The sequence below is a fragment of the Carassius auratus genome, chromosome 40 (genome assembly GCF_003368295.1).
Source record: "Carassius auratus strain Wakin chromosome 40, ASM336829v1, whole genome shotgun sequence".
Lineage (NCBI taxonomy): Eukaryota > Metazoa > Chordata > Actinopteri > Cypriniformes > Cyprinidae > Carassius > Carassius auratus.
The window spans coordinates 3354140-3367259 of record NC_039282.1 but is presented as its reverse complement, the minus strand read 5'-3'; the positions used below and the strand labels follow the sequence as shown (position 1 = coordinate 3367259).

Sequence of the window (13120 nt, the reverse complement as noted above, 5' to 3'; positions counted from 1 at the left end):
CACAGCACTCAATTTTCATTCTGGCTTGCATATATTTAATCATTATGCATCAAGATACACATTGCAGAAGCTTTAATAACATTTACAAGATGCAATAACATTTAATGTCATTGAGGTAGAGTTTGGGTGATGTGTAGTGCAAATGAGATAGAAATCTATATTTAGGCAAAATGGCTCTCATTCATTAATCATTGAATTGATTATATCTCATCTCTGGAAATGTTTGTATGCTGGCTTCAAACACAAATTTATGAATAGGCATGGTTAGTGAATGAGATCTATTGTTTTCAATTTCAGGATGTCCAGGGAAGCGAACCAAACCCTAATATCATAATAATCCATAAAGGTGCATAGAGGTTCTCCCGAGGGTTGCCCCAAATGGTGCCTCAAATTAGCTATTTTCATTTGTACATTGTTGGGTGTTGGCTACTATCCCTTTCAATCCTATAATCTGTCGTAAAAATCATATTAACTAACAGACTATAGAAACACACATTATATTAAGTCTCTAAGTATTTCTGTGTCTACTTTGCATATATATGACGTTTTGGTATCGTCCAAGTAGGTGAACAGAGTTAAGTGGCGCGCGCGTGAGCAGCTCTTTAATCCCACGCATCTGCTCCACGTGCTGCATCCACTCCGCGTTTTCCATCAGTCTCAGCCGAGGCGCTATCCAGCATTATGTGGACAAAACGATCTCACAGGGCAGAATAACTGCAGAAAACAGTGTGGATGGCACGAGATGCGGGATGCTCGTGGATCAACGATCAGCGTCACATGACAGCAGGATATGAAATATGGTTTATAATAAGCACTGCGCGTGCTGTGGATGAATCCGGCTGGAGATGATGTTGCGTGTGGAGGCATCTCACATACTTCTGCACATCCAGGGCAAACACACCCGTTAAGTCCGACTTCTCGAAACCTCTCCTGACATAATTTCCAGCCAAGAACAGCTGTGTTAGTCACTGAAGACCTCTTAGATTTGACTGGCAGATCTGTCTTGTGATGAATGACTGCAGTTTGGGATCCTTTGCTTTGAGTCTTTGAAGTATGTAAACCAATTTCCCATGTGGAGTTTATTCATAAGAACATATGAATACGGATGAAAGCGCAAAGGAGGACTCTATGTTCAGAATGCATTTTACCGGTCGAAAATGGTAAGTTGTTGTGGTAAATGTTTAAATAAAATAGCCTAGATCAAATAACAAGCATCAAACATAGCCTACGCAGGCTGATTCAAGTTGTCAGTGATATTTGCTGGTGGTTAGTTGGTTGTGATTCATAAAATGTATGTCTGATTTCCAGAATCTGTTGTGTCTCAAAACCTAGTGAGCTGCCAGCTACCTTGAACATATTTTTGGGTGACACGAAAAGGCGCCTATACTGGCGGCATAAAAGCATTTTTTTTGAAAGAAAAATATAGCAGAAATTATTTTAGGAAATAAAATGTGAAATTATGAATAAGCTATAGAAACATCAAAAGATGTAGAGAATTATAAAAAAAGAAAAAAAAGTAAATATGTATATATATGAAAAATGAATGTATACGGTCAGTCGGTCATATCAACTAACATTTTGCGACAGCTACAACTGTACAGTGCAATCGGCAATGGAAATATTGATCTTAGTTCAATTATTTTGTTATTTGTAGATTAAAATCAGATAAGATATTTTTTTTATATTTAAATATGAACGTATATATTATTATTCATAATATAATGACCTAAAGTCATACCGAAAATTTCTTAACTTCAAGTCCGGTTCGTGGATCTGAACATCTAGTCATGTAGCCTATCAAAAGTTTTATGTTCACTGTGAAAGTAATAGCTTACTGAAGTACTCCGAGACCAATTTAGCATAGTTATTAACCGTTACAAGTCGAAAGATAAAGTCCCTTAATTATTCAAATTTGCGCTTGAATGACCAGAGAGAGAGAGTGAGAGACGGCGGAGTGATACGAGACACACGAAAGTAGTGCCGGCATTTATGATATGGTATTTCGCAGTCTGTTTAACGGCGTAAATGTACATTTATTTCGTTGATGATGAATCAATTATAACATTTGGACCAACCTGGTAGACCTGGGTATAAATCCAGCCCAGGTAATAATCTAGTCCCCTATGCCTCCTGTTGATTTCCTGTCTGTATTACTGTATCTATCAATAAAATTAGAGCAGCTTACAGCTAACAGCTTACAGTTTCCATCAGTTCAGTGCACATCACAAGTTACATTTATTGAATGTTTTTAAGATGCGACTCGCTGGATTCCGAACACCGAAATCTTTCATGGCCTTTGTGATGAGAAGATGGAAAATCTTACTGGTGCTGAATGCTTTAACGGTGGCCGGCTTCATCACTTTTTGGGGCAAGTGCAATTTACGCACAACCAAAGTTGTTGGTCAACTGGCAGCAGCTGCTGATGTGAGAGGACAGATGCATCTGAATGGATCTGCTCAGGAGACCAGCATCACTAATGATGTGCTCTTAAAAAGACTGGGATCATTGGAAGATGTGGTGTACAGACAACTGAATGGTAACTTTTTATCGCTGCAACCCCACAAAGTAGAAATACCAAAAAATATGTAAAGAATGATGTAGTATTATTCACTAAAATGCCCTTTTACAGAACAAAATAGCCATTTAATTGAGTCATTTGTGTTGAATAGGTTTGTCCAAGTCTCTTGGACTCATTGAAGGTTTTGGAGGCCGAGGTAGAGGAGGTCTACCAGCAACACTTACGCCAGAGGAAGAAAAGGAGGCCAAATACCTGAGGGAGAAATATGGCTACAATGCATTTCTGAGTGACAAAATCTCTCTGGATAGATCTATTCCAGATTATCGCCCCAGCAAGTGAGTGTCACTGGCCTTTTTTATTTTTACCCCGAAAATATCTATACAAAAACCTATAGCTTCAAAGCTACAAGAGGCTCTGTGTGTATCCACGAATGTGTGTTTTTATAGATGCAAAAAGGCCTTTTATTCCCGTGACCTGCCCCAGATCTCCATCATCTTCATCTTTGTAAATGAGGCAATGTCTGTCATCCTACGTTCAGTCCATTCAGCTGTCAACCACACACCAGCTCATCTCCTAAAGGAAATCATCTTGGTGGATGACAACAGCGATGACGGTGAGAAACAAGAGAACTTTGTCTCTAAATTACACTGTACAAAATCATATTTAGATGTGCATTAAACCTACAAATATTATCTTTCCTAGTGGACTTGAACATACCATTAGATGGGTGGGTTCTTTGGCCTTAGACCTGTAAGAATCCATTAAATACTCATCCCAAACGCACAGCAGTCACATAACAATGGACTAAACCCCACTCAGAACACCTTAGAAACCACAGAGCCAAATAAAATGCAAAAATCTAGTTTTATAAACCATTCTGGCAGGGTTTAATCCATTGTGTTGTATTTGAGCGTGAGTGTCAACACTGATAATCTGGATAGTTTGCCAAGCACTCTTTGCTCACGTTGCGCATGGCCATGCTTGTCTATTGTATCCAAGGGTGTGCTCAGGCCTTCTCAGAGAGACAGTTCAATTTCCATCGTATTGTTCACATGAGCCAGTGGCTGAGGACCAACAGTCCATCAGCGCAGGGGGAAAAGCCTGCATTTGCTAAAATGAGGGGGCAGGCGAGCAGCACACCCATTTCTGTCCTCATAATGTCAGTGATTCAAGGTTTGTCATTCGGGAATGTAGACGACAGTGTTTAACACGGGGATAGGGAACACTTTCCAAGTACGTGTTTTCCAGGGGGATGGTGTAGATCCCTGTAGCACACATCAAAGGCACGGAAGAGTTTTGGCATAGGAGACACGTTCCCTCTGGTCTGGTTTAAACACAGCGACGAACACACATGCACCATGAAACAAGATTTCTCCCTCTTTACCGTTTATGTGTGTGTTTATGCATGACAGTACAACTGAAAGGGCCACTGGAGGAGTATGTCAACAAGCGCTACCCGGGTCTTATCAAAATAGTGCGCAATCAGAAGAGAGAGGGCCTCATCCGTGCTCGCATCGAGGGTTGGAAAGCGGCCACTGGGGAGGTGACTGGCTTCTTTGATGCCCATGTTGAGTTCACGCCTGCATGGTGAGAATCTAGCACTTGCTACACTATGCTGCCTGTTTTATAGAGGGTCACACCTCGACTCCACATGCCTTGTTTACACCTACTGTAACCTCCGTCTTGGGTGATTTAAACTGAACTGTTTAGCTGAGACAGATAGCGGTTTATAGCCAATAAAATCATATGTGTCTCAGATATGTCTCTTGTGACATTGGATTTCAAGTGGAGGGTCTGTAAATATGTGATTTCATACATTAATCTCAGGTGTTAAAGTCAGGAAAAATGTTAGGGAAAGTTGTCGGATTTGTCACTGTCCCGATCGGCCCTCTGTACACAGAAAGCCACATCTCATGTAACATGCGAGCCTTGGATTGCGTTTCTTTCCACGTCTTCTTGCACTTGAACAGACAAATACATACAAACGTATGTTGCGATACCCATCGTGAGAGAGGATTCTCAAAAACGGTTGATTATGTCTTAAGTGAACTTAAACAATTGAGAAAGAAATCAGATGTGTATCGTTATACTGGATCCATGCATTGTCTCTTAAAGTGACAGCATCTAATTTACCAGCTGCTGTCCTTAATCCAGAAAAGAGAGAGAGAGTGAGAGACAAATTCAATTACTGCTTTTGACTGAATAACCTTTGCACAAAGATTAATCTATATTCAATTATATTCTGAAGAATATGCGATGCTATCTAACATTTGATTTTTAATTTCTTCACCTGAACGCATACAAATTTTAATTTATTATTTTAATTTATTTGTGCTATTTCTTGTCATTTCTTCATTGTTCTTAATTACAGACTGTTAATGTTTGAAATTGAAATTGGACATTTTTTATTTTAAAATGTAACTGTTTTTAATTTTTTAATTGTGGTATCATAAAAGCCTATGTATTAGAATACAAGATGACATGGGTCAAAAACAATGAAAGCAATAAATTTAAATTAGTGAAAATTATGGCAAAATGAATGTTTTTGGCTCTGTTGATGGTATTAAGATGCATTTTCAGTGATCTGATCACAAGTGTTCAGCTGAGGTGCATTACTGTATACACCTGTAATCGTTTGTAATCGCCCATTATAACCTCATTCACTATTCCCTACATAAGTCCACGGATATAGTCTAGTTGAAGGAGTGACTGAAAACTTTGATTAAGATTTGAAACTTAGCAAACTGGCAGCTCCAGTATTAATAAAAATATATATCTTGAACACTTTCATGGAAACTAGCATGTATAAAGTTTAATTAAAGTATTTAGTATTTATGAGGTGAGAAACTAGCCTAAAGATTCACAAGCCAGGATTAGCTTTAGCACCACAGCAGAGCTGAAGTAGTGTTATTAGCACTGTGCAATACAGCTAGGATTGATTGTATAATGAAATCTAACCTCTACATCCCCTTGTCAGGGCTGAACCAGTTTTGTCTAGAATCAAGGAGAACCACAAGAGGATCATACTGCCCTCCATAGATAACATTAAAGACGAGACGTTTGAGCTGGAACGCTATGAAAACTCAGGCCACGGCTTTAACTGGGAGCTCTGGTGTATGTATATCAGCCCACCGAAACAGTGGTGGGATGAAGGAGACACTTCTGCACCTATCAGGTAGGATCCTACTGAACCTTCATCCATTCAGAACGCAGTTCCGGGTTTTCATGTTTTTCATTCACTTTGGGTTAGTAAGTAATCTTGGGTAGCCAAGATTTCACACTCTACTTGTGAACTTTAACATAAGCCACAAATATATACATATTTACAAGGTTCATAACACTGATAGGATATGTACAGCACACAGAGAGACCCTCTTTATAGCAGGATTTGATTGTCACATTATACAGGTCCTTCTAAAAAAATGAGCATATTGTGATAAAAGTTCATTATTTTCCATAATGTAATGATAAAAATTAAACTTTCATATATTTTAGATTCATTGCACACCAAATGAAATATTTCAGGTCTTTTATTGTTTTAATACTGATGATTTTGGCACACAGCTCATGAAAAACCCAAATCTAAAAAAATTAGCATATTTCATTCAACCAATAAAAGAAAAGTGTTTTTAATCCAAAAAAGTCAACTTTAAAATAATTATGTTCAGTTATGCACTCAATACTTGGTCGGGAATCCTTTTGCAGAAATGACTGCTTCAATGCGGCGTGGCAAGGAGGCAATCAGCCTGTGGCACTGCTGAGGTGTTATGGAGGCCCAGGATGCTTCGATAGCGGCCTTAAGCTCATCCAGAGTGTTGGGTCTTGCGTCTCTCAACTTTCTTATCACAATATCCTACAGATTCTCTATGGGGTTCAGGTCAGGAGAGTTGGCAGGCCAATTGAGCACAGTAATACCATGGTCAGTAAACCATTTACCAGTGGTTTTGGCACTGTGAGCAGGTGCCAGGTCATGATGAAAAACGAAATCTTTAACTCCATAAAGCTTTTTAGCAGATGGAAGCATGAAGTGCTCCAAAATCTCCTGATAGCTAGCTGCATTGACCCTGCCCTTGATAAAACACAGTGGACCAACACCAGCAGCTGACATGGCACCCCAGACCATCACTGACTGTGGGTACTTGACACTGGACTTCAGGCATTTTGGCATTTCCTTCTCCCCAGTCTTCCTCCAGACTCTGGCACCTTGATTTCCGAATGACATGCAAAATATGCTTTCATCCGAAAAATGTAGCCCATTTCCTGCACACACCTGTGCACGGTGGCTCTGGATGTTTCTACTCCAGACTCAGTCCACTGCTTCCACAGGTCCCCCAAGGTCTGGAATCGGTCCTTCTCCACAATCTTCCTCAGGGTCCGGTCACCTCTTCTCGTTGTGCACCGTTTTTTGCCACACTTTTTCCTTCCCACAGACTTCCCACTGAGGTGCCTTGATACAGCACTCTGGGAACAGCCTATTCATTCAGAAATGTCTTTCTGTGTCTTACCCTCTCGCTTGAGGGTGTCAATGATGGCCTTCTGGACAGCAGTCAGGTCGGCAGTCTTACCCCTTATTACGGTTTTGAGTAATGAACCAGGCTGGGAGATTTTAAAAGCCTCAGGAATCTTTTGCAGGTGTTTAGAGTTAATTAGTTGATTCAGATGATTAGGTTAATAGCTCGTTTAGAGAACCTTTTCATCATATGCTAATTTTTTGAGAATTTTGGGTTTTCATGAGCTGTGTGCCAAAATCATCAGTATTAAAACAATAAAAGACCTGAAATATTTCAGTTGGTGTAAAATGAATCTAAAATATATGAAAGTTTAATTTTTATCATTACATTATGGAAAATAATGAGCTTTTATCAATATGCTAATATTCTGAGAAGGACCTGTGTATCTGATCTGGTTGTCTTCGATCCTCTGAAACATACAAAAAAGAATTGGAGGGAAATACACAGGATCATTTTTAAATGTTTCACTCAAAGGCTGAAGCTAGAGTTCACTGAAAGTGTATGCGACTGTACAGTAAAGTATATTCATATTTAATGATGTTGGCATTGTTTGGTTTGTGATTGGTTTTGTGTTGCTAAACAACTCTCCATAATATTCTAGCACAACATTGTTTCACACTGTGCACATTTGGCATTGCTGTGGACTGCACTATGACCATTTGCATGGTTATGAAAAAAAAAGAAAACTGAGAAAACATTTCAATTTAAATCTATGAAATCTATGAAATGTTAAAATGTTGCTTGATGCAAAGTGTACAGTACAGTTTCAACATAAAAACATATATAAAATATAAAAGTAAAATACATTATTTAGTTAAAATATATATTTTACAGTGCCACTAATTTCAATATATTAAATTATTTTCAGCTATTTATAATTATTTTTTCAATATTGACACTCATTATTTTTTCATTAATTATTCAGTATATCACAGAGGAAACTTGTGAAAATGTAAAATCTGTATTTTAGGACGCCTGCAATGATAGGCTGCTCTTTTGTGGTAAACCGGGAATACTTTGGGGAGTTGGGCCTACTGGACGCAGGGATGGACGTGTATGGAGGCGAAAATATAGAGCTGGGAATCAGGGTTAGTATGCCACCCACATCCCTCCGCTAAAGTAGAGCATTCATAACTGAGCCTCCCTGCGCTCAGTGCACAGAGCCTTCATTTGAATTCTCTTCTAAAATATTGCCAGAACTGAAGTTTGATAGGTGTATGTGTATTTTCAAATCCCAGGTTTGGCTGTGTGGGGGAAGCATGGAGGTTCTGCCTTGTTCCAGAGTGGCCCATATTGCTAGAACAAAAAAGCCCTACCACAGTAACATCGCCTTTCACACTAGACGCAATGCACTTCGGGTGGCAGAAGTCTGGATGGACCAATACAAATCTAATGTCTATTTGGCATGGAACCTCCCAGTGAAGGTAAGCACTTGATATATTTGCAGTATTATAATAATAATTAGTATACTACTTTGTAAATTCCCTTTCTTTGTCCATACAGAACCATGGCATTGATTATGGAGACATATCCCAGAGACTAGCGCTCAGGAAAAGACTCCAGTGCAAAAGCTTTGAGTGGTACCTTGACAATATCTATCCAGAGATGAGGAGATACAACAACACTCTCTTTTACGGAGAGGTGAGTGCCACATTAAATGACTAAAGGTGCGGTCACAGAACAGAACTGCTTGCGTCTTGCGGAAGAACATCGTAGCCGGAACTACTTCTCTCTGTTTATGTCTATGAAGAATCACAAAGGTACTGGGTTACTCCGCCGCGGTACCCCGAAGCAATCTAAATTAGTCCGAATATAAACACTTATTATAGGTGCACCCTAGTGATTCAGGACAAGCTAAAAACACGGATTCATGGTGTACTCGCTTATTATATACATTTTTCTACATTTTGAACACAAACAAAGTTACGGACCGCAGCTCTGATTGGTTATTTTTTACCGGGAGCGGATGAATTTATGCAAATGACAATAGGACCACTGGGAGGAGCCAGAGGAGATTGATTTTTTCACAGATTATCTGTCTCATATTCTACTGTCAGGACATAATGACAGGTTTAACAAATATGTAAAAAAAAATATATTTTGACAAAAGTTACCTTCTGCAGCTTTAAATAGAAGTTTTTTTTAGAAGAATTATTATATTATTTATTGTGAAATGGTTATTTCACCCAAAAATCAATTCCTCACCCTCATGTCTTTCCAAACCTGTCTGACTTTCTTCAATGAAAAAAAAAACAATTTAGAAAAAGGCACTGAACACGCTAGTGAATGCGGACTAGGGCTGTCAAACTCCAAAAAGTGGATGCAACTAATGTAAAAGCGTCACATAAGTGATCAGTAAGACTCTTCCATATCTTCTGAAACCAATAGTATAGTGTGAGCTCTCAAGTTTTCTATTCATTCATTCAAAAATATTATTAAATCATGCATTGATTTCATTTTAGTGACCGTTGTGACGCCATAACCTATGGTGTTTAGAGTCAACAAATTTCAATCTCTTCTTTACACAAAGCTATTGTACGGCCACTTGTGTGAGATTTTTAGGATGCTTTTTTATCATTTGTGAGGTTGAGTAAATGATGACTTGAATGATGCCATCACTTTAGAGAGGCACTGCATCCTTATTTAGGTCCTTATAATAAAAAAAAGTTTTTCAAAATAGGTTTTATATTAAGAGAATAACTTATTACGCAACAAAAAGCAGGCCAAACTATCAGCTCTTTAACTCTTTTGAATGTGTTCTAGATTCGCAATACCAATGTGACCCATCTGTGTGTGGACCAGGGCGTAAAGGAAAACCACACGGCAGCTCTGCACCCCTGCCATGGCTGGGGCCCTCAGGTAGAGCCGCAGCTCCTCGCAGCTACACATCTCCACAGACCTAACCTCCACTAAACCTCTACTCGCTCTGCACACAGCAAATAGGTTACGTCTAGAGGGAGTCTCTCCATGACACAGTTCTCCGCATTCGCTTCATCAGTGCCAACTAAGCGATGAAATAACAAGATGTCACAAAATAAGAACAAAACTCTATTTCCTAATATCGAATTCGATCTGGAGACCATCAAATCTAGATCTAGTCTTCACCAGTTTACAAATCTGCACTTGAGCTTGCCTCAGCTAATAATTATAATAGATTAATGGTCATTATGGAAGTAGCCATTACTGCCAAAAACTATCTGGCGAACATCTTCAGCTTAGGGTGCCAGAAAGCCCCTGAATGACTCAGTGACCCAGTTACCAAATCACTGAATAAAATGCATTCACATGATCCCCTCCGTGGTCTCTTTTGTAGCTGGGTCGCTATACTAAGGAGGGATATCTTTTCCTGGGTCCTCTGGGAAGCACGGGCGAAGATACTCGGTGTGTGGTGGACGATAAAATCAGCGGCTACCCGCAGCTCCTGAATTGTGAGAAAGTCTCAAGTGTACGGCAGAAAACTTGGCACTTTGCACAGGTGAATGGATCACTTTTTATATAGAGCACTTTGTTGTCCTTTTGCCTTTGCTCACTAAAATGATTCTTTTTTATTTTCGCTCCCTGAAGAATAAAGCAATCATCAACCGAGCTACAGGACGCTGTCTCGAGGTAGTGCCGGCTAATGTCTACTTCGGCTATGCTCTGGTCCTGCGCCCCTGCACTGGCCAGAAGTGGACGGTCAAGAATTTGATGAAACGAGACTAATGGTAGTGAGTCAGTGACCTTAGAGAGTTGCTAATCTCTTTTGGCCTCCATAACAAGTTTAGGAACTGGAAAATGGATCCAGTTTTGTTGAACTCAAGGGGTGCGGTTCATGTTTGCATTTTTGCATTGGGCTTTCGGTCTTACTACAGTCCACAATTCAAAAGTAAACAAAAAGACACTAGAAGCACCACATACAGCAGGTTCTCGAGAATCTCTAGACGTCCTTTCCAAAATAAAAGGACAGTTTTCTGAGGATCATTGGAGCCCGTGAGTTCCTGCAAGAACTGTTAAAAACTCCAACGGTTCCTCCAGTAATGAAAGGTTTTGAAGCACATAAACTGTATGTTGAAGTTCCTTAGGTTTGCAATATTTGATGTTCAACCGTTAGAGCAACCTGACTCAAATCTTGAAACCAAAATGACTTTTAAACATTGTAGATGATCAGCTGCTGTACTGCACATACTCTGTACACCACTGTACTCATAACGTTAGTCAATGCAAATTTAGTGTTTATTCTGAAAAAAAAAAAAAAACTGGTTCAGGTGTTCATAGCTTTATTTAGAGTTAATATTGAATATCTGTATTTCTCCTACATTCTCTAGTTTGAAGTTCCCACTGTTAGCAGCTATGGATCTCAGTGCATTTTCTGTTTAAATAAGCTGTCTGCTCTGGACAAATGTTATTTATTGCATTATTGTTATTTTCACTATAGAATGACATGATGATATGTGTGCAGTTTTACAGATTCTAAGGTTATTGAGCTCTATCTGCTGTTGAATGGATCCTGTAGTAGTCCTACTGTTACTTTAAACCACACTCTATAGCAACAAGGCCAGCATGTAGGCGAAAGGAATAAGGAAAAATGATCATCAGGGATTGTCGACTGAGTTATATAAGAACACACGTTACATGAGTCATAAACCGCACATGTAACTACGGTCTCCTCAGATGTTGTTGCACCCGTCTTACCGTCTTCCATTTTGACTAGGACTGATTTGAATAAAACAATGAACAGCAGCGTTGTAGTGCTTGGTGTCCTGAATCTAAAAAGCAAATGAAATGCCCTATATAAGTACCTCACTTGTTACTTTACCATAGGAACATACTAATGGACCCTCTGAGGACCTCCCAGCACTGAACCAAACCTCCTGCTGGGATGCTTCAGACTCTGTGTGACTGACAACTCACAGTCATGTAAGCTGTTAAATATTCAACCGCTGTTTATTATGCATTTGCAACTTTGTTGTAGAGGCTCTCTTATTTTATCGGAGGCTTGTTTCATTTTATGGTAAGCTGTGAAGCAGTGAGTAATCGTAGCGGTTCATAGCTCTCGAATACACATCATGACTTTGTAGTTCATAGTACAAGAGTAAATAATTAGATGAAACGCCCCCATAGTTCATCACCATTGATGGTTTCATTACTGGGTCATTTACTTCGTTATTCATCCTAAGAGCTTACAGACATGGATGATGTGTGATTGTGAATAAGTGAAGAATGGCGTTATATTTAGGCTAAAAAAAATTACTTTCAGTTTTTTTTAGTGTTCTGCATCTCATCACCCAAAAACGGATGTAGAGTCTAACTGCAGTGAGATTTTGTGTTATGGCACGGTCACAATAGTGAAATTTCACGGGCTGAGAAGGTCCTTTATCACAAGGAGTCACTATCAAACCGAGAGGTTTTCTATTGGTTAATGCCACAAATTTGCCTGAACAAATTGAACAAAGAACAAAATCTGCCAGGGGGACTTTTTTGCCCTCATGCCAAATTCCCGATTATGCAGATGCCAAGCAATGTGTCACAATTACTGTTGTGCTTGTTAGGGGCCAAGCACCGAAGGTGCGTAGGCACCTATTGTTTTCGTTGGCGTTATTAGGGGCCAAGCACCGAAGGTGCGTAGGACCCTCTTGTTTTTGTTGGCGTTCTTATTATTAGGGGCCAAGCACCGAAGGTGCGTAGGACCCTCTTGTTTTTGTTGGCGTTCTTATTAGGGGCCAAGCACCGAAGGTGCGTAGGCACCTATTGTAATCGTTGGCGTTATTATTATTCTGCTTCTTCTTCTTCTTCTTCTTCTTCCGCCGCAAGTCTATGGCAGCCCATAGAACCGATTGCGGGAAAGTTGTATAATTTGGCACACTGATAGAGGACAGTCCCAACATTAACTATAGCTAATTTGAAGTCTCTAACTCCTACTCTCTAGCGCCACCACTTGTCCAAACTTTCAATGTTTGTATGCTAATAACTTTTGAACCGTAAGCCAGAAAATGGAAATTCTTTTTTCCTCTGAATCCTTGGCTCATGCCAAGTCGAATGAACCCCAAAATTAAAAAATCGCAAGGTTTAGTTTTTTCGCTATTTTCAATTTTTCGAAAAACCTACTTTTTCG

The 13120-nt window shown here is 39.5% G+C and overlaps 1 protein-coding gene across 1 annotated transcript; it reads left to right on the top strand.

Annotated features, from left to right (window-relative positions):
- Positions 1-601: 601 nt before the first annotated feature.
- LOC113058256 (polypeptide N-acetylgalactosaminyltransferase 17-like) lies at positions 602-11745 on the top strand. Its single transcript, XM_026226011.1, has 12 exons — positions 602-1160; positions 2254-2536; positions 2670-2853; positions 2965-3131; positions 3931-4105; positions 5496-5693; positions 8000-8117; positions 8268-8453; positions 8533-8670; positions 9793-9888; positions 10343-10504; positions 10594-11745. Exons 1-12 carry the CDS (start codon positions 1158-1160, stop codon positions 10729-10731), a joined length of 1848 nt encoding a protein of 615 aa, XP_026081796.1. The 5' UTR covers positions 602-1157; the 3' UTR covers positions 10732-11745.
- Positions 11746-13120: the final 1375 nt, after the last annotated feature.